The sequence below is a fragment of the Anarrhichthys ocellatus genome, unplaced genomic scaffold (genome assembly GCF_004355925.1).
Source record: "Anarrhichthys ocellatus isolate YVR2014 unplaced genomic scaffold, GSC_Weel_1.0 scaffold83, whole genome shotgun sequence".
NCBI lineage: Eukaryota > Metazoa > Chordata > Actinopteri > Perciformes > Anarhichadidae > Anarrhichthys > Anarrhichthys ocellatus.
The window spans coordinates 251670-273168 of NW_022280113.1; the positions used below are offsets into that span (position 1 = coordinate 251670).

Here is a 21499-nt window from a genome sequence, read left to right on the forward strand (position 1 = left end):
TGTCTACATCTTTAAAGAAGGCAGTTTGTCCAGTTGTGGCTAGAGGAAATGTTTTTGTCATCTAAACTCATTTCCAATGAAAGTATTGTTCTTCCTTTTACTCCTCCCCTATGACAGTTGAACTCATTTGAGCAGATGTGTATCAACTACACCAATGAGAAGCTGCAGCAGCTCTTCAACCACACCATGTTCATCCTGGAGCAGGAGGAGTACCAGAGGGAGGGCATCGAGTGGAGCTTCATCGACTTCGGCCTCGACCTGCAGCCCTGCATCGACCTCATTGAGAGGCCGGTCAGTGTGAACGATTAGCTTGTATCCATGAGATGAATGAAACTCTTATTTTCCACTTATTCTTGAATGATTGAGCTACGCTCTACCTAAATTAAAAAGGGTAGTTGGGGTATTTTGGTGCCTTAGGGGTTTAAGATATGGACCACAACGCTCCTGTCAACTGAACACAAACAAATACTTGAAAGTTGTTGCCGTGCTTGTGTAGTTACAGTTCACTGTCTCTGAAGCCTTTTGTTCCATCCTGTGTTGATATTCAGGCAAACCCTCCCGGAGTGTTGGCTCTGCTGGATGAAGAGTGCTGGTTCCCCAAGGCCACAGACAAGACCTTTGTAGACAAGCTGATCCAGGAGCAGGGCACACACAGCAAGTTCCAGAGGCCCCGCCAGCTCAAAGACAAGGCCGACTTCTGCATTATCCACTACGCTGGCAAAGTACGCTCGTTTTTTATCTTTTTATGAGTCACACTGAGTATGTTTCTGTCTCGGTTAAAGCTTTTAAATTTCATGGCGTTATTTTTCAGAGCATAAGTCAGGCTCTAAGTCTACATTCTTATTTCCCCAATACATCTCTTTTCCTCCCTGATCTTCTTCCTGCAAAAGTTAAACAGCAAGTGAGAATGTGCTGCTGGTCAGCATTCAGATAAAACAATGACGTTACGGGTCTCCTGTGGTGGGATTTCAGGGAAATACTGTGTCCTTGTTTGATTTATATAGCATTGTATTGGAGTGGATTTGGACGTTGTGAGTGGTGTTAATTCAACAGAACTCAGTCTTGCTGGGAGACCTGCTGAGTTGCACATCTGCTTTTCATTATGTGGACCAAAAACCCAGAGATTTCCACTCTAAGAACGTTTGCTGTGGAGAAAAGCCAAATGTTGTAAATGTTGTCAACGTGGGTTTGCACAGAATAATATCGCCTCACATATGCAGTCTGAATCACTGCAGTTAAGCGTGGCCTGTACGGTATGGTGTGTCAGGATTTGAATTGGGTCACCATGATGTGTCTGATGTACAAATACATATTGATGCAACTATTATTGATTACATTTTGTTAGCATCCACGATGCAATACGCGATAAATAATCTTAAATTAGGGCTCCCCACAGACCTCTAGTTAGACCCCTGCCATGTTCTGGATTTTTAAGAATGATATCCAAGAGTTTCAGAAAATATAATCTCTCTATATCTCTTCTTTTCTTTTACAACAATACACAATATAAACTTTAAATCCCTTTTATAAATTTTTTTAAGAATGTGTGACCAAAATAAAGTTCTCAGTGCTCTCTGTGACTATTGTAGCCATTAGCCGCCATATACGTCAATAAAAATAAATCCCTGTTCAGCTAATGTTTTCTGAATAATTTAGAGTTCTTCACCTCAACTAAATCCTTGAAACTACCGTCTTTATTTATCTCTTCATGAACATATTGAGACAAAAATCACATATTAAGATATCCTGATTCACACCACTCTCATGTAAATTAATAATTAATTCAATTTTACCAAAATCTGTCACAGATTGATTATATATACATGTATGTATATATATATATATATATATATATATATATATATATATATATATATACTGTAAAACAACTGTATATTGTTCTCGGTTTGTTTAGATTTGTAATCTGTTGCGTTCAGACGATAGTTGTGTAATTGATGTTGCACCACTTGATTGTTACAGGTGGACTATAAAGCCGATGAGTGGCTAATGAAGAACATGGACCCTCTGAATGACAATGTGGCCACTCTTCTGCATCAGTCGACCGACAAGTTTATAGCTGAACTTTGGAAAGACGGTAAGCTGCCACCGTCTTATCTCTAAACATTTGAAATGGTACTGAAGACTAGAAGGAATTAATGTTGGTTACTCATCCTTTAAGATTCATTATGTATGTACCAGTTTGCTTATTCCGTTAACAAGCACGTCAATATGTCTCTCACTCGAGCCTACTAACAACAGCTCTCTGCCTTGTTGACCCAGGCCGATACGTTTATGATCTCTAAGAATTAATTGAACACCCCCCTCCCCCTCCCTCCCCTCCCTCCCTGTCTCTTTCTGTGTTGTAGAGATTCAGACCATTCAAAGGGCTTCATTCTATGACACTAGTCTGGATGACCCGGCAGGTGAATGACTGGGTCGTGCTGTAGCAGACCTGGGCCAAAATAATAATAGCTGAAAATGAACAGCTTTGGATTGTGAAACCAAGCTGCTCAAGGCGCTTGGTCGGCTAAATATAAGCGCTTCCCGAGCTAGTTGATGTCTTGAAAGTGTAGCTACTGGTATATTTTTGCCCAGATCTGGCTGTGCTATGTTTCATGCTTCAGCCGGTGCTGTGTCTGTCATAGCTACAATGGCTCCCATTTGCTTCCAGGCTGCATGGCTCCCTTTGTCTCAGCCAATAGCAGTAGTGCCTAATTCCTAAATATGTAGAATATAGTCAACTGCTCCCTTTAGTCCAACTAGTGTGCTTTAATTTGTGTCAGCATTGTTGTAGGCTGACATGGGTCTTGTGATCTGTGTATGGTCAATAGCCCTGAAGCAAGTGATTATATCTAGCGCAGCTGTTTGCAGTCTTTGATAGCTCCTCTGTGATGTGATTCATCCACAAGCAAAATTAGGATTCATAGCTTGACTGAAGAAAATGTAATGACATTCATTTCCCGCCTTCCTGCTTCCGCGATAGGACCGCAGTAGCGGGGTATAGAAAGCAGATGTTGGTGTTTGTTTTGGTTCTGAGCTCACGCGTCAGTGTAGAGGGTCCAGACAGCAGTCTGTGACTCATCCAATACCGTTAAAGGTTTTTTAAATTAAATCTAGTCGGTGGGATATTAATATGTGACATAATGTTAAACAATAAGTCCACTGACACTATCAGATCATAGAAAGATTTACTGTAGAATTTGAATTGGTGTGAAAAGACCAAAACCAGCAATGAATTCAACAATAATTGTAGGTGTGTCCAAAGCCTAATTTATCTTATTTCTAATTATTATCTAAAAAACTATTAAAAACACATTAAAGAAACACACTGTTGCACTGACTGACATGTTCTTTGTAATTTATGTTTCATCCCATATACACTGTCCTGCTGCTCTAAATGCACACTGTAGCACCAAGTCAGAATCTAAAATAGTGATGTAATGTAAAAATATAAACAGCTAAAGACTACATTTCCCAGCTGATTTTTATCTTCAGTAAGAACAAATGGATTTGGTGCTGAGAGCCGCAGCCTGGCAGGGAAGTCAAAAACGTATTTAGAAATGGACGAATGGACCAATTTTGGTCTTTTCAGAGATTTTTTTTTAACAATAATATCAAATAATAAAGGTGTACTCTAGCATTTTAGTATTGCACTTTCAAAAAGTTGGAGGACTTGCTCGATCTAAAAAAGAATGGTCACAATGCATCAGAGGCCGAGATATCCTGACTTTAGTTTCTAGTTTAGGTCAAGCTCCTAAACGAGGCCGGATCCTACATTTCCAGTGATGTTGGTACATCCACAGGTCTTTCAAACGTGACGTCGGCAGTTTGCATTGCAGCGTCATTTTTTTTGTCTTCTCCAAGCCCAAACTGAAATGATGCAAATAATGACACTTGAGTAATTTTCTCACACTTGACAAAGCACCCTGCAGAAACACAGAAGATTTGATTTGGCCGGCAACTAACAATTATTTTTAATGTTGATTAAACTGTATTTTTCTCGATCAGTTGATCAACGTTTTGATTAATCAAATAATTGTTTCAGCTTTAGCTATCATACAACTGTTGAACCCCCACTAGTCGCCTGGTTTTCATGGGTAAAATTGATGGGGTGATAAAGGTTACGAACAGTTATAGTTATAGAACAGTTATAATATTTGCATCCAGTGTTTGCAACCCCTTAAATGTTAGCATGTTGAGAATCAATGATTTTACTAGCAATATGTTGATGCATCATAAGCAGTAAAATGTTGAAAAGCTTTCATGTAGCTGCCATCAAGCATTGTCTCTCATCCATCAAGACCAGAGAGGAGCATTTTCAATTCTTGCTATTAAATTTTTTCATGCTTTATGAGTAAATCCTAAAAAACGGTGCTTCTCTCTAAGGTAACAGCACATGTGGATTCCTGTTTAGAGCGCTGGGAGTCGATAGGCCTTGCTCTCCATGTCCATGCAGAAGCTAGCGGTAGTTCTAGACTTTGAATGCTTCTTTATAGATTGCCGTTGTTTGACTGTCGTGTGTCTTTTTCATCCATCTGCACTTCATGTAGCTACATTACGTCACTGCTGCTGTTTGTTTTTCTTTTCCTCTGCTCCCCATGAAGTCTTCTCACTCTAACCAGTTCTCCTCATCTCCCCACCAGTCGACCGTATCGTGGGCCTGGACCAGGTGGCAGGGATGAACGAGACGGCCTTTGGCGCCACCTACAAAACGAAAAAGGGCATGTTTCGTACGGTGGGACAGCTCTACAAGGAGTCACTCAGCAAGCTCATGGCCACACTGAGGAACACCAACCCCAACTTTGTTCGCTGCATCATCCCCAACCACGAAAAAAGAGTAAATAAAGAATCTAAATTTATTTGTTAGAAGCTGCATATCAAGCTTTGGAAAGTGAGGGACTTGTTTCTTTATACTAGAGTATTGTCGTGTGTCTGGTGTTAATGGTGTATTTGTTCCTTCAGGCTGGTAAACTGGAGCCTCACCTGGTTCTGGACCAGCTGAGGTGTAATGGAGTCCTAGAGGGGATTCGCATCTGCAGACAGGGCTTCCCCAACCGTATCGTCTTCCAGGAGTTCAGACAAAGGTGACAAACGACCAGCTTTTTGAACTCTTTAATTTCATTTAACACAGAAGAAATGTTGATATTAATGTTCTCTTTTGTTTACAGATATGAGATCCTGACACCTAACGCTATCCCCAAGGGATTCATGGATGGAAAACAAGCCTGTGAGAGAATGGTAGTGCCTTTCTTTTCTCTTGATCTATTTCAGGTTTAAAGCTCCTGCCCTGGAAAAAAATAACATACTATATATATTCTGCTGAGCCTTAGGAACTGACTATTTACTCTTTTTGACCAAAAAGTTCCAGAAATAATGGAACAAGAGGAACTAACCTCAGGAACTAAAGTCATCTAACTAAAAGTCCCTTCTGCATTTCCTCCGCATCTAAAGAAAAGTTTCTGTGGTGGAAACACTCTTAACACAAATACTTTCCAGGAACATTTCTTGAATTTATTTAGAAAATCTAACCCTGTCCACAGAGGTCAGTTCTTAAAAAGTCTTCATGTGCCTTTTGTAGATCCGAGCCCTGGAGCTGGACCCCAACCTGTTCCGTATCGGTCAGAGTAAGATCTTCTTCAGAACTGGTGTTCTGGCTCACCTGGAGGAGGAGCGCGATCTGAAGATCACTGACATCATCATCTACTTCCAGTCCGTTTGCCGTGGATACTTGGCACGCAAGTGAGTGTCAGATCTCATGGTTTTTATTCCAATTCCTTAGCTATGAACATGCATCTGCATTTGGATACCCAAGATGCATATAGGGATGGTGATGCAATTGCTCAAACTCCCACAGGTGGTCGGAGACACAAAGCATCAATATCCAGATACACTTTGTCAACTGTATATGCATCTGTCATGTCAAGTCAGAAATGTATGCTCCTCCCAGTAGTTTCCATCAAGAACAAAGACAAGAGTAACCAACCTCCTGTCATGATTAGCATTTATACCGACGGATAAAGCAGCACGATGGGAAAATGACAGAGCTTGGTGCATTTACAGCTCATCTGTACACTGCCCGACGTTGGTCTTTAAAAACACTGCTGTACCCAGACATTGATATGTCGCCTGTTTTTGCTCCATTTCTCCCCTTAGGGCCTTCGCTAAGAAGCAGCAGCAGCTGAGCGCCCTGAAGGTCCTCCAGAGGAACTGTGCTGCTTATTTGAAGCTGCGACACTGGCAGTGGTGGAGGCTTTTCACCAAGGTGAGAACTCGTGACGCTAAAGTTACCTCTTTCAACAAAGTAGTTCACATGTGATATGAGCAGACTGCTACACTACTACTACCACTGTACACTACTTCTAAGGGTAGATATTGTAGCGAGTCAGTTCATCTAATCATGATCGTCAATTTGTGCAAAAAAAAAAAGTTTAATTAATAATCTTTTAATTGCTTTATCTGTGTCCAAGTCAAGTTAATTGATTAATTATATTACTAGGAATTTTTGTTCTGTACTGCTGGGAAAAATGTGATATCGCTGTCAATAAACTCATGTACTTGATAAGCAATTATAGGCCTTATTGTCAGTAAAAAGGCTTTTAAATGCAGTCCATGGCTAAGTGTTGCATTTAATTTGGGGAACACTGCAAAAACCATGTAGAGATTGATTTAATTCTCTCCCTCTCTCTCAGGTGAAGCCTCTGCTGCAGGTCACCAGGCAGGAGGAGGAGCTGCAAGCCAAAGATGAGGAGCTGGTAAAGGTGAAGGAGAGACAGCTCAAGGTGGAGAATGAGCTTGTGGAGATGGAGAGGAAACACCAACAGGTAGACGTGGCCTCTGTTATGGAAAATACATAATTTCAACGTGCATAAGCAGGTATAAATTCAGAGAAGCTTCGTTATTTATAAATGGTGCTAATTATATCATGTTACATGCTATTACTTCTGTTCCCTAATTGTTTGTAAGGAAGTTACTATTTGCTGTGTTCTATCAAATTTATTACAATAGAAGAAATCAGTATTGCAGCTAAGAAGGTTGGGAATTGTTCTTCCAAACTGTTCCCTCTCTCCAGCTCGTAGAGGAGAAGAATATTCTAGCAGAGCAACTCCATGCAGAGACGGAGCTCTTTGCCGAGGCCGAAGAGATGAGAGTCCGTCTGCTTTCTAGAAAGCAAGAGCTGGAGGAGATTCTTCATGACCTGGAGTCCAGGGTGGAGGAGGAGGAGGAGAGGAACCAGAGCCTGCAGAATGAGAAGAAGAAGATGCAGTCACACATTCAGGTTTATATCTTCACCTTTTTAAACTTCTACAGACACAAACTTCTTTCCTTTTGTTTTGATATGTCCTCAGTTGACAAAAGGCCTTTCTGTTATTTATATAGAAGTTGAAGAGGGCTGGAGGCGACAGCTTTGTCTAACAAATGTGATCAAACCACACGGATGAATCCGATTAGTTTGTAGAGAAATACTTTTTAAAGCCAAGTGTCGAGGGCCTTTAAAGAGTTTATAAACTTCAGTGTTCAAACTTCAACCTCATAGCATTGGATTGGTTATGGATCTTTATCTGTGTGTGTTTTCCTCTTCGCAGGACCTGGAGGAGCAGCTTGATGAGGAGGAAGCTGCAAGACAGAAGCTGCAGCTGGACAAAGTGACAGCCGAGGCGAAGATCAAGAAAATGGAGGAGGACATTCTCCTGCTGGAGGACCACAACTCCAAGTTCATCAAGGTGAGAGGATTCGATCTGCAAATGATGGGTCAAACCAAAACCAGAAAGCAGTAAAGGTCAAAAATGAATAACAGTATGTGATTGATGAGGCATATGATGGGATGGATCTTAGAGAGAAATACAAATGTCATTGTATTTTGACCGTTTCACCTCCAGTTAGTAGTTGTGCTTCCAGTCTAACCAACGCTTTGATGTTACACAACAGGAGAAAAAGCTGCTGGAGGACAGGATCGGCGAAATGACCTCTCAACTGACGGAGGAGGAGGACAAAGCAAAAAACCTCGGCAAGGTTAAGAACAAGCAGGAGATGGTGATGGTTGACCTGGAGGGTAAGCTACTGTTACTGCCGCCATTTTGAGTCGAAGAATAGAAAACGTTCAACACACACAAATAGGTGAATGGCCATCAGTTTAAGGACTATTTAAGTTACAGTAGCCTGTACGTAACATGAAACATAACATTATGAATACATTTTTTTTTTAAAAACATTGATGATTGTAAACATTTCATGAATGTTAAACGCGCTGCTTTTGCGTTGCTGAGCACCTTTTATTTCCTCCGCTATATGCACCTCATGTTTTTGCAGGTGTGCCCTGAACGGCAGTGAAAAAGCTTCCAACGTCAACTAGCAATGTTTCTCATTCTGGTGACTTTTACCCGCAGCTATATAACTTTACCAACCGTAGCAGCAGGAGGCCAATTAGTGTGAGACTTGAGATTTCGGGGAAGTTGTTTTCATTCATTTAAAATGTACGATTAGCTATTAGGTAGCATACAGTTCAAGGGTTTTGCCTTGCATTATCCACCTGCTGAATGCGCTCTGTCTGATCAGGCTCTTAATCTGCGTTACTTAAGTGCCGGGTCGATGAAGAACCGAGGTATGTAGGAATGTTTGAAGAAACACCCGTGCATTTAGGCAAAGCAGCTAATCTGACCTCTTTGTACCTCGTGTGACCCCTCTGTGACTTTGCCTATTTATCTTTTGAGATCATTTGAAGGCAAAAGTTCTTTTTATAATTATTTGCCATGTTTGATATCGCGTTTTCTTTATGAATCTTCTTTATGAGACATGTGATCATGCCTCCCTTCAGAGCGTCTAAAGGAGGAGGAGAAAACACGTCAAGAGCTGGAGAAGGCCAAACGCAAACTGGATGCTGAGACCACTGACCTGCAGGACCAGATTGTTGAGCTTCAGGCCCAGATAGAGGAGCTGAAGGTCCAACTGAGCAAGAAGGAGGAGGAGCTGCAGGCTGCTCTGGCCAGGTCAGTGATGGACATAAAACAATCTATCAAAGTGTCAAAACTGACTGCATAAGAGGCAAAATATATACCACTGATAAACTAAATCCAGACATGCTCCTTCCAGTTTAATACTCTTATTATAATATCCTACTACTATAAATTATTCATCTTGTCAGTACTGAAGCAAATGCTGCTATTCCCTTTAATTCATTGTTCATTGACGGAAGTCCAAAGATAGCTGATAGAGCGCTGTGTGGCTCTTCACAATGACACAGACATGTCCTCAGCACACAGATAGTTTTGTATGAAATCAGACAGATCAAATACACTGAAGTGTGTTATTACATCCACTACTGGGCAGACTCCTCTGAACTCGCATCACTACAAACCTAAAGGTTTGGAAAAATCTCACTGTTAGTGGTAATGCTGATTTTACTTCACCAACATTCTCTCACTAGCGCAGTATTTCCATGACAACTGCACTCGAAGTCAATAAGAAGACCCTAAAATAGTCGCTAGCACACTCCAACAAACACCGAGTCAACTTTGACTTAAAGCAGCTCTCGTCCTTTTCAGCTGCTGCAGTTGGCGTTTCAGCACACGCACACACTTTGTCTCTATCTTCCACTCATCTCAGTCCTCCTCTACTCTCCTCTGCAGCTCCCAGCTGCAGTGTTTGCCTCCAACAACACTGGCTGAGACCTTTCATCTTGGAGGCAGCCGTGTCTGATTACAGTCAAATTGATGTTGATTGATGATCTCTGTCCTGGGCTTTGCCGTAGTTTTCCACATGAAGAGAGCCGGGTTAAAATCCAGCTCTCATTTTACAATGGAGGACAAACAATTAACAGACCTGTTTGTTTTTCACCGTCAGATTTACTGATTGCAAAAAGCGTCTGCAGCTATAGCTTTATTCCTCCGTCGATCCTGATTTTCCATTCATACGTAGTGGGAAAAATATTCGGAGCAACACGTTTGGTGTCATGTTAAATCGTTTTCCCATTAACCGTCACAAGACTGCATGCAGAAGAGGTGAACAGCTGTGGAGGTCAGCACAGATTATCTTAATGTTCTCAATAGGTCGTTGGTTAATGTCTGTCTGAATAATTTCACACGCAGAAATCATCCAGTTCGTCACAGCTCCAGATAATTAAGCTTTCATTAAACTTGATGTGCTCCGTTTTGAATTGAGCAGCTATTTTGAGAACAATTGTATTTTTTTTTTTAAATGGGGAATTACGTTTAGGTTGGAGTCATTAGTGCCTTTAATCAACACTGTGGCATTGTATTAATTATAAAACTGAATCATTATTGCATTCAGTGTGACTAATCAGTGGGTTTCTTTGTAGCTGATGAATGTTACGAATCACCACACTGCCACCCTGTGTGCACTGGTGGCGTCATTTCAAGTAAAACAAATACACTAAGTTGTGTGATAAGGGTCTACTCTGAAGAACCGACATGTGTTATGTGTCTCCAACCAGGAGTGATGAGGAGACAGTCCAGAAGAACAACGCCTTGAAGCAGGTTCGGGAGCTGCAGGCCCACCTTGCTGAGCTTCAGGAGGACCTGGAGGCAGAGAAGATGTGTCGAAGTAAAGCTGAAAAACTTAAGAGGGACCTGAGTGAGGAGCTTGAGGCCCTGAAGACGGAGCTGGAAGACACGCTGGATACCACCGCTGCCCAGCAGGAGCTCCGGTACGTATTTAACGTTGGTTTATCAATGATTACAAAGGGGAACTCTGACGAGTTTACACATCAAAGTCAGTTTACAGATGTTAGGGAGTGCGACTCCATATGTGAAAGCGTTGTTGTTGCTCCAATAGGGAGCTATTCGAAAGCTGATGAATGCTAAATCTGTGGAGTACTCATGTTTCTGATGGTTTATATACTGGTGTTAAACTACAGGGTTTGACAAAAGCACAACTGTTACTTGTGAATATATTATTCACTTACACATTCTCTAAACTGCTTAGTGTTCGATATTTGTCACTACTATGCTACAGACAACAATAGCCCTAACCCTGCAAGTTAAGGTGTTTTTTTTAAATTGCATCTTAGAAGGTGTCCTCTAACATGTGTCCGAACTCCAGGTCCAAGCGAGAGCAAGAGGTGGCAGAGCTGAAAAAGGCCATAGATGAGGAGACCAAAAACCACGAGGCTCAGATCCAGGAAGTGAGACAGAGGCACGCCACAGCGCTGGAAGAAGTGTCTGAACAGCTGGAGCAGGCCAAGCGGGTGAGGGGGTCGTACCTTGTTACCCTCGCAGGGCTTGTACACATCAGCCTATGTAGGCAGAAAATGTCATCAAATTGTTAATGTCTGCACAGTTCAAGGCCAACCTGGAGAAGAACAAGCAGTGTCTGGAGAGTGACAACAAAGAGCTGGCCTGTGATGTGAAGAGTCTGCAACAGGCAAAGACGGAGTCCGAACACAAGAAGAAGAAACTGGAGACTCAGCTGCAGGAGTTTATGTCCAGGGCCACCGAGGTAGAGAAGGCCAAGGGAGAGCTGGCCGAACGCTCGCACAAACTCCAGGTAAATACCTCCACAGTATAACATTTAGCTATGAAATGATTGGGATATAGCCCCAGATTGCTCTAAAACCCAACAAATAATTCAAAGGATTATCAATGACGCACTTTGGTTTTGTTTAGTATGCTTTCCTCATAACCCCATTCATCTTCTTTTAGACGGAGCTGGACAGTGCATACACTTTGCTGGAGGAGGCAGAGAAGAAGGGCGTCAAACTGGCCAAGGAAGCCGACAAACTGAACAGCAAACTGCAAGACTCAGAGGTACGAAAGACGGCATCAGCCAAGTTTAAAGCTGCAGGAAACTTGATCTAGAATGACTGTAAAAGTTACAAAGGTGTCAAGTATTTCTCTCCATAATTAAAAGTTAAAACACCAGGACGGTTGGGTTGTTTCTGATGTACACAGTGAAATCAAGCAGGCCGTTAGAATAATGTGAACACACAAAACGAATTGACACAGTCCAAATCTGTTCTTATTCCGTTATCACACCTCAGTATTACTAATGATAACAACAACAGATTTGTCTCCCTGCTTTTCTTTTGTCTGGCTCATCTGGTGTGTAGGAGTTGCGGCAGGAGGAGACTCGTCACAAGCTGAACCTGAGCGGCCAGATCCGCCAGCTGGAGGTGGAAAAGAACACCTTGCTGGAGCAGCAAGAGGAGGACGAGGAGGCACGACGCAACCTGGAGAAACAGCTGCAGATGTTGCACTCCCAGGTACAGTCATACGTAGATATTGGTATACATCCACATCTGTGTTGTATTATCTTTATCTGAATAAAACAAATGGCCTTCTTGTAGCTGTTTGAGACGAAGAAGAAGCTAGAGGACGACGTGGGGTCGATGGAGGGCCTGGAGGAGGTGAAGAGAAAGCTCCAGAAGGACGTGGAGCTGACCAGCCAGCATCTGGAGGAGAAGACCATGGCCATGGACAAGATGGAGAAGACCAAGAACCGACTGCAGCAGGAGCTGGACGACCTGATGGTGGACTTGGACCACCAGAGACAGATCGTCTCAAGCCTTGAGAAAAAACAAAAGAAGTTCGATCAGGTATGCTGGACCGCCAAAGTCTTCCAAAAATGATTCAGGATGTTAATAATTAACCGTTAACTGACAATTATTTTTGACAGATTCATGCCGTCAGTTAAAAAGTATAACAGTGATACTGTTACGTATAACTTTATACTCACTGTCACACACACGGCGGGCTGCAGGACGCGTGATACTCGGCAACCGACAGAACAGAGATGTCGGAAACCCAGACACGCATCCGACAACCTCGCAGCTAAACTGATGCAGGGGAGCCGAGAAAGTGTATGAATGTGTCCACATCAATGCACCCAACATAGTGGCTGCAAATTCTCCCTTACTAGGGACTCTGTTGCCTTTTAAATGATGGATTTAATCTTGTTAGGCAATTCGACCACAGCAAGGAACTAACCTTGTTGTTTAATGATCAGTTAACGAGGCTATCAGTCAGAAAATAATTCTAAATTGGCACCCCTAGAAATGGTGGATCGAGGTCAGATGCATGCATGTATTGAAGGCGGTTGTTTCTTTGTCCACACTAGCTGCTTGCTGAAGAGAAGACCATCTCCGCTCGTTACGCTGAGGAGCGAGACCGTGCGGAGGCTGAGGCCAGAGAGAAGGATACCAAGGCTCTGTCTATGGCCAGAGCTCTGGAGGAGGCCTTGGAGGCCAAAGAGGAACTGGAGAGGTTCAACAAGCAGCTCCGTGCTGAAATGGAGGACTTGATGAGCTCCAAGGATGACGTGGGGAAGAATGTGAGTGACCTTTGACTTCATTTCCAGCAGAAAGACGAGTTGTAGCTTCCACTTACGGCTCACTTCTCCGATGATTTAATATTCCTTTTTTAGTCTCAAAGTACAGTCTGATCAGCCAGGACAGTTTTAATGTTAGTTCTAGAAATCACTGAAATCTCAAAAAAATATTTTTCATTTTAGAAATCCACACAGGGTTTTCTGAGGTCCTTTAATCTGCCTCAGTCCAGCCCGTTTCACTGACATATTTGTGTGTCCCGATGATGCGTACAGGTCCATGAACTGGAAAAGTCCAAGCGAACTCTGGAGCAACAGGTGGAGGAGATGAGAACTCAGCTGGAGGAGCTGGAAGACGAGCTGCAGGCCACAGAGGACGCCAAACTGCGTCTGGAGGTCAACATGCAGGCCATGAAGGCCCAGTTTGACCGAGACCTGCAGGCCAGAGACGAGCAGGGAGAGGAGAAGAAGAGGTCGCTTGTCAAACAGGTACACAGGGCCCACAGATGACCAGCATGAATTGGCTCCATATTCCTTATGCATTTCTTGATATGCCGTGTTTACTCTTCCAGGTGCGTGAGATGGAGGCAGAGCTGGAGGACGAGAGGAAGCAGAGAACTCTGGCTGTTGCCTCCAAGAAGAAGCTGGAGATGGACCTGAACGAGCTGGAAGGACAGATTGAAGCCGCTCACAAAGGCAGAGACGAGGCTGTTAAACAACTGAAAAAGCTACAGGTACGCACGCACACACACCTGTTCAGTGCATAGCCTAGAAGCCTTTGAAACTGATTTTTTAAGGGTTTACAACACAGTGCAGATCTCTGTTTATGAATGGACAGAGGAGGGTATCAGTTTTGGATGAGACACTCTGACCCTCAGTACTGTTAGCAAAATATTGAAGATGCAGCACAAAACAAAGTTACTACTGATGGATTATTATTTTTTGAATTACTTCTATTTGGCGATAATGCCGTGTTTCGGTACCCATTTCTAGTGTTCAGGGTTTTAAGGTAACTTAATGTTGTCCATTATCTGTGTGTCAGCTGCTACCGCTGTCCGTGTTGATTAGCGGGCAAATGAATGAGCTCAATGAAATACCTTCCTGTTATTTTTCTGGTCTACCTTGTCTCTGGTCTGTAGGCTCAGATGAAGGACTATCAGAGGGAGCTGGAGGAGGCCAGAGCCTCCAGGGATGAGATCTTCACCCAGTCCAAGGAGAACGAGAAGAAACTCAAGGGCCTCGAAGCTGAAATCCTACAGCTACAGGAGGTCAAATTCCAGATTTTGTTCTAAATTGAAAATTGCTTTGAATTAGAGATCATCTTATTGTCTGATATGAACTGTTAATATGCATTTCATTTATGACTTGGACAAAGAATGAATATCGACTTGTTCCAGTCAGACTTAATTTCTGTATTTGATGGACAACAATGGGAGAGCAGCTTATACAAGACCTTCTCCGTACTGATCCTCGTGTGTGTTCTGTGTGGTTTAGGACCACGCAGCGTCCGAGAGGGCCCGTCGACATGCTGAGCAGGAGAGGGATGAGCTGGCTGATGAGATCGCCAACAGCGCTTCTGGAAAGTCTGTGTCGCCTTGTTCATACCGATATTTTAAGTGCCTTAAAAATAACGTCTTGAAAAGGTATTCAATTTACCTTCAGGATTCCTGCAATCACCCTGAATAATAATGTGTGCGTGTGTCAGGTCGGCGCTGCTGGACGAGAAGAGAAGGCTGGAAGCTCGTATCGCCCAGCTGGAGGAGGAGCTTGAGGAGGAGCAGGGGAACATGGAGCTGCTCAACGACCGTTTCAGAAAGACCAACATCCAGGTAAACAGACTGCACTTAGAGAGAGGGGTCGTACGCTTCGCCATGAACTTGGTTCCAAAATGGTAGATTGCTTCCATCAATGTTACACAACATCTCTTCCTCAGGTCGACAACCTGAACACCGAGTTGGCCGGAGAACGCAGCACTGCACAGAAGAGTGAGAACGCTCGGCAACAGATGGAGCGGCAGAACAAGGTCTTGACTAGTTTAAATACATTATTGGCATATAGGATGTATGCGCTTATGTACATCCAGAGGTTGGATAAAACAACAGCAGAAGAAGCTGGTTACCTGATGTCTTTGTATACATGTTGAATGTGAGCCGTTATAAACACCTCAGCTATGAGAAAATAATCTTTTTCTCCCCCTCACAATAGGGAACGTTAATGTTTCTCCTTTACTGCTTTTCGGTTAGTAAGTATGCATCTCGTCACATTTAATGCTCAGGATCCTAACAGTTACATGTTACAAAACGCAGGACTTGAAATCCAAGCTAGCAGAGCTGGAGGGGACCGTCAAGTCAAAGTTTAAGGCATCCATCACTGCCCTGGAAGCCAAGATCCTGCAGCTGGAGGAGCAGCTGGAGCAGGAAGCAAAGTAAGTGACCAAACTCACCCGTTTTCACAAGATGAGACTGAGGACATTTAGAATTCATTTGAAGACTGATGAACCACCATTGGAGTGATTTTCTGGTCAGCTATTTGGATACATGTAAAGGTTCATCGTCAGACATTTTAACAACTAAATCATCATGACATTGATTTTAGAGACAGTAATGGTGGTAGATGGTAAGAGTTAAATAAAGTTGGACTAAACAGTGAAAGCAGACGATAATGAGCTCTTGTCTTACATGTTTCTTTTTGCAGGGAGAGAGCAGCAGCCAACAAGATCGTCCGTCGCACGGAGAAGAAGCTGAAGGAGGTGATGATGCAGGTGGAGGATGAGCGTCGTCACGCTGACCAGTACAAGGAGCAGGTATTGACTCATGGAAAGATTCACTTCTACTCAGGATGGTTCTCCAGCCAACCACCCACGACCTCTCACTGTCTCTGCCTGTTTCCCCGTCCTCCCGTCAGATGGAGAAAGCCAACTCCCGCATGAAGCAGCTGAAGCGTCAGCTGGAGGAGGCGGAGGAGGAGGCCACCAGGGCCAACGCTACCCGCAGGAAGCTGCAGAGGGAGCTGGACGACGCCACCGAGGCCAGCGAGGGTCTCACCCGAGAGGTCAACTCCCTCAAGAACCGCCTCAGGTACGAGGAGGACCTTAGAGACGTCCTTATGTGCCCCGTGGACTTCCACAAAAACACATCAAGACAAATAAACTGAAGCAAGCACAACAATAAAAAACTGAATATGTGATCTCTTAATCATAAAGTAGTGTGTATTTGCTTTAAGGTGTCAAGCTATTTTACTGCCACAGTATCTAGAAATACAATTCTGATATACTTATTAGTGTAATTTAAATGTTTGTCTTCAGCTTGCGTGTGTATTAGCAGGGTTTATTTTACATGTACATTTATTTGAGCCGCTCCTTAAAGCAGCAGAGGTTCATGTTGTTTTGTTTTGAGCAGGCGTGGCGGCCCGGTCAGCAGCTTCTCCTCCGGCCGTTCGGGGCGCCGCAACCTCAATCTGGACGGTGCCTCCGTCGACATGTCGGACGATGATGCCGACAGCCGTGCTGGCGACTTCAACGAGACGCAAACCACCAACGCCGAGTAAACACTGCGTCCCTTTCCTTCCTCGTCTTCTCCCTCCCTCCTCACCCCCCACCTCACCCACCTGTCCTTGGCATCTCCATTCATTTCAAACCGCTGACTGGACAGACGATTGGAGCGATGTTTTTGCTAACGCTGGGCGGAGTGTGCCTGGCAGCCCTTTTTGTATCAGTTAACACTGCAGGGAAAATCCATCGCCCTCCCTTGAAGTCAAGCCTCCAGCCCTGGAGAGTCACAGGGGCAAACAGACAATTCTGCCTTACTCTGTCCTCATCCGGCACGCTGCTACCCGGGCTCGTCTCTCGGCCAAGCATCATCTCAGCGTCATGAGGTAATACTCTCCCTCCCGTCAGCCGTCAACTTATCTGCTCAGCTTATTGAGAAAGTATACATAGGTGCAAAGTGCTTTTTATACATATGAAACTGTAGGTGGAGGCTGTTAAGTGTACACACACACATCAAGTATGTAACGTATGTGAACGCACCCCATGCTGGAATTGCAGCACTACAAGGTATTACACGTTGGTGTTTATTAGTGTTCTGCTCACTAGTTGTGTAAAAGCCATCTCGTACCCGACACACTCCCTCCTTCCAAAACAAAAGGTCACTGTGGCCTTCGGACCACCACGCCAGCTGCTTGTGTTGCATAAGTCTCCCTCCGATGTCCGGACTGTTTACTTCTACACAGGAATGACGAACATCTCGGGACATGCAATTGAAGAACACGGACTCTGGATTTGAAGTGTATTACTGTGAAAAAAAAAAGGGTATTTTTATTTTCTGTGTTGCTTCATCTCAACATTTAATGAAAGAATGTCTCGCTGGGTTTTAACTAGAAATCTCAGCTCACGAGGTTAACGGGTGTATCGTTGACCATTTCTCCTCTACTGTGGGTCGGCCTGAGCTGCGAATGATGCACAGAACTGCACAGGAAGACGTTTGAATCTTAAACTGGAAACCAACAGGGAGAAAAGGCTCTTACTGGAAGCGCTGAACTGGCACAAATGGTTACGAGTTTGACAGATTGAACAGAGTCGTCTTATTGCTACATTTCAGTGTTTCTGCCATGTTTGTTTTATCACATTTAAAACAGAGCTAAAGAAAAAAATATGACTACCTGCCAAACTATGGAAACAAGTCATTTAACAACTCCTACCGCTGTTCTGAAGGCATTATCCAAATCCTCCTGAGTATTTGGATTAAAAAAAATTCAGTTTGTTTCGCAATAAAACAAGATTTTTAACTTAATTTTTAGCCAAAGGGCTCAGAAATACAAGAAATGTAACAGCTACAGTTCCATGACATCTGGTTTCTAACCTGTTTCCCAAGTTACAACAGTATTTCCTAATGTTAGGTCACATATGAGAAAATATATATTGTGATTTATTTTTGATTTGTTCACATTCCCTTGTTTTATATTTTCTTAAAACAAGCATTTCATGAAACTGAAACTTCATTTCTGGCTACTTGGATAGAAACGTTAACATGATGGTGAACAAACTAGTGCCGTTTTGGGATTTGAAGCCCGACTCTTCAGACCTGATTAAGCACTTAGTATACCTTTGCATTTTAGCCCAGGTTCCTTTTAATGTTTTTTGTGAAGTGATGTAAGGCTCTGCTTGAACTACAGCAGCCACCTCAACAGTTGCCAGGGAGCTCATAATCCATCCATCAACCGTTATTTAGTCTTTCCCTGTATCATGGACCTGCAGATTAGGGTGGTCGTCTGCAGCGGACTTCTTTGCCCTTCTAACTGTTAACAGTATGTTTCTTTAAAAGAGCCTTAGACACTAAATAAGAACATGAGCGGGCAATGATTTAACTACCGATGTGAAAAAAGAGATGAAACCGGTACACCAAGCAGAGAGATTCACTTTCTCAACTCTTGTTTTGTTCTGTGCTGCATATCATATCGGCCGTGTAACTCCATGTTCATAATAACGTCCTAGCTTGAGTGTCTGTGTCAAAATCAGTATTACAGTATCGTTAACACGAGAAGTGGAGCCCTCTGCGGCGGAGCTTCCCAAAGTTAGTTTTGTACTAAGATCTCCCGTGTAACCAAGGCTTAGTACTCGAGCTATTTTGGGAAACTTTGGTCGGCACAGGATTCCATTTGGTTGAGAGCTTTAACATCCACAAGTAGTTAACTCAATTTTTATTTTATTATAATTACACAGCTGGCTGTTGACAACCAGGCATTCAACTGCAAATACTCCCATCATATTATTTCTTGTATTCCTGTATTTCTAGACATTATGTTTTTGTTTGTTTTTGTAAGGAAAATAAAGCATTTTCACTGTAGCTGTGGCGCTGTTCTGGTCTGTTTTCAGGGCTGCAACAGGACCGGAGTACTGGAGTCTGGTCTTTTTCATTTTATTCAGACTTGTTTCACTCCAGTGTTTTAATGTCTTCGTCTAGTTCTTTACTTTACGCGCTGCTCTCCATCAGATATCAAGCTGTCGTAGTTATTGTGTAACAACTTTTTTCAACATACTATGACCTTTTACTATGACTTAAAGTACATCAACATACTACGATGACCTTTTTTTTTTTTTTTTTTACATACATTACTACTTTTTAAAGACGGACACACTACACTGACTTTTTTTAACGTACATTATGACTGACACTATACTGACTTTCTAAAAATACCAAACTGACCTTTTTAAACATACTATACTTTGATTTTTGACTGTTTTCTTTTACTATTTACATATTATACTGACTTTTTAAGACTTCTCAACATGCTATATACCATGAGTTTTTTTTCAACATGCTGTTCTATGACTTATTAGGCATAACATACTATGACTTTTTTCGAAATACTAGGTTCTCGAATAACCCGAAAATCTGTTAATTGTAGGTCTGAACAACAAAAGGACCATAAACAACTTTCTTCATTTATTAGAATAGTTGTCTTTTCATGATCTGATATTTCCCTCTAACTTTTATTATGGATACAAATAAAGTCAACATACTTTAATTTAATTTTAAGGACATTTTTCAACATATTAATCCATAAACTTTGTATTACTTTTTTGTCATACAACACTGACATCTTTCAACATACTATAAGTTTTTTTAGGCACTTTACATATACTACAACTTTTTTTTGACATACTATAATATGACGTTTAAGAAATTGACATGCTATATTATGACTTTTTACGACATTAAAATGACATTTTAGAACTTTTGACACCTTATAATGGGACACACTTCACTATGCATTTTTTGTACTTTTTTTAACATACTAAAGTTTTTATTCGACAAAGTCACAGTACAGTATACTGTACTGTGACTAACATGACAATATGGCTTAAAACATATACTATGACTTTTTCCTATTCTTTTTTGACATATACTATGATTATTTAGGACCTTTAATTGCATGCTGTAATAATGTTGCTGACGATAACGTGTTATTAGTTGACACACCCACGTTGCTTAAGTAGTATCCGCTGCAACATCAGTGAAAAACAATTAGAGGCATTCATTTTCAAATAGGCATATTTGTTTTCTTGCTTTGACAAAACCACTGCACTCAAAGTAAAGCATGGATTTAATGAGGAGGTATTTTGCCGGTGGTAAAGTTAAAAGTTAGTATGGCAAAAAGATACTGCGGTCAAATGGTCCGTCATCCGCAGAACGTTGGTCGTCAGCCGGCGTTTGAAATGTAATGCGCGCCTATCCGTGGTGCTACGGTACGGGTGCTTGGATAGCCCCAAAAGACCGGAAATAGACCTATATTTCATCAATAATTTGCCCAATTTGTTAAAAAAAAACAACGTAATTTTGTACATTATATGAAATCCAACAACAAAAATCTGAAATTACACTGCAGGATTCATTTTTTTAAAATGTCAAATATGGGGAAATGAATATCAAAATGTCATTCGAGTTGACTTTGCCTTTAATTTTCTCAAAAACTACAGTAATATTTTAAGCCAATATTCATGTATATAATCAGGGTCCTCATTAACAACAATCAAGTTAAATATTGACATAACCTCTTAAGGATTCAATTTTATAAAATGTCAAATATAGGGAAATTATAAATATCAAAATGTCATTTGAGCTGACTTTACATCAAATCTTCTTTAAAACTGTACAGTAATATTACATTATATTTGACATGGACATCATGAACATAACTCCAACGTAAATTTTAGCTAACCAATGAAGGAAATGTTTTTTTTTCAGAGATCAAAGATTATTATTAGGTAATATAATTTTCGAACCCTTTTTCAATTAATTATACAGCAGTGTCATTTCAGATTTTATTATTTTTATATTCCAAATTGCACCAAATGCAGGGATCCCCAGAACTACAGCTACCGAATGTCAAGTAGACGGGATGAGACGTTCCTTCCTTTTATGACGCACTATACTAGGACTATTTTTTTATGACTTAATGGAATACTTTTTTCACAACATAATATTCTATGACTCGATATGTTTTATGACATACTATAGTTACTTTATTTGGCATACTGTTCATTTTTGGGTCATACTGCTATACTGACGTGTATGGCATACTATACTACACTGGCTGATACATTCCTTCATTACAATAAACAAGAAGACTGTAGTCCATGTTCAGTGAACCTCACTTCACCCTCCTGCTGCTATAAATGCTCAAGGAGCACCGAGCTCATAAATCTGAAAACAGTCCCCAACAA

The 21499-nt window shown here is 41.9% G+C and overlaps 1 protein-coding gene across 2 annotated transcripts in view; it reads left to right on the forward strand.

The window, feature by feature from the left end:
- myh10 (myosin, heavy chain 10, non-muscle) overlaps positions 1-19118 on the forward strand; it is a 44710-nt gene extending 25592 nt beyond the window's left edge. The window contains exons 16-46 of one of the 2 annotated variants that reach the window (XM_031874663.1): positions 118-291; positions 549-722; positions 1981-2095; positions 2367-2423; positions 4644-4837; positions 4963-5084; positions 5169-5238; positions 5579-5739; positions 6154-6262; positions 6690-6821; positions 7070-7276; positions 7584-7721; positions 7927-8050; positions 8813-8984; positions 10448-10660; positions 11056-11200; positions 11293-11499; positions 11655-11759; positions 12062-12214; positions 12299-12547; positions 13069-13281; positions 13552-13764; positions 13848-14009; positions 14415-14543; positions 14770-14858; positions 14981-15104; positions 15209-15298; positions 15582-15700; positions 15970-16078; positions 16180-16352; positions 16674-19118. In XM_031874663.1, coding sequence (XP_031730523.1) covers positions 118-291; positions 549-722; positions 1981-2095; positions 2367-2423; positions 4644-4837; positions 4963-5084; positions 5169-5238; positions 5579-5739; positions 6154-6262; positions 6690-6821; positions 7070-7276; positions 7584-7721; positions 7927-8050; positions 8813-8984; positions 10448-10660; positions 11056-11200; positions 11293-11499; positions 11655-11759; positions 12062-12214; positions 12299-12547; positions 13069-13281; positions 13552-13764; positions 13848-14009; positions 14415-14543; positions 14770-14858; positions 14981-15104; positions 15209-15298; positions 15582-15700; positions 15970-16078; positions 16180-16352; positions 16674-16821 — 4590 coding nt within the window. In that variant the 3' untranslated portion in view covers positions 16822-19118. The remainder of the gene's footprint in view (positions 1-117; positions 292-548; positions 723-1980; positions 2096-2366; positions 2424-4643; positions 4838-4962; positions 5085-5168; positions 5239-5578; positions 5740-6153; positions 6263-6689; positions 6822-7069; positions 7277-7583; positions 7722-7926; positions 8051-8812; positions 8985-10447; positions 10661-11055; positions 11201-11292; positions 11500-11654; positions 11760-12061; positions 12215-12298; positions 12548-13068; positions 13282-13551; positions 13765-13847; positions 14010-14414; positions 14544-14769; positions 14859-14980; positions 15105-15208; positions 15299-15581; positions 15701-15969; positions 16079-16179; positions 16353-16673) is intronic. The other variant, XM_031874664.1, reaches the window with a different exon arrangement.
- Positions 19119-21499: the final 2381 nt, after the last annotated feature.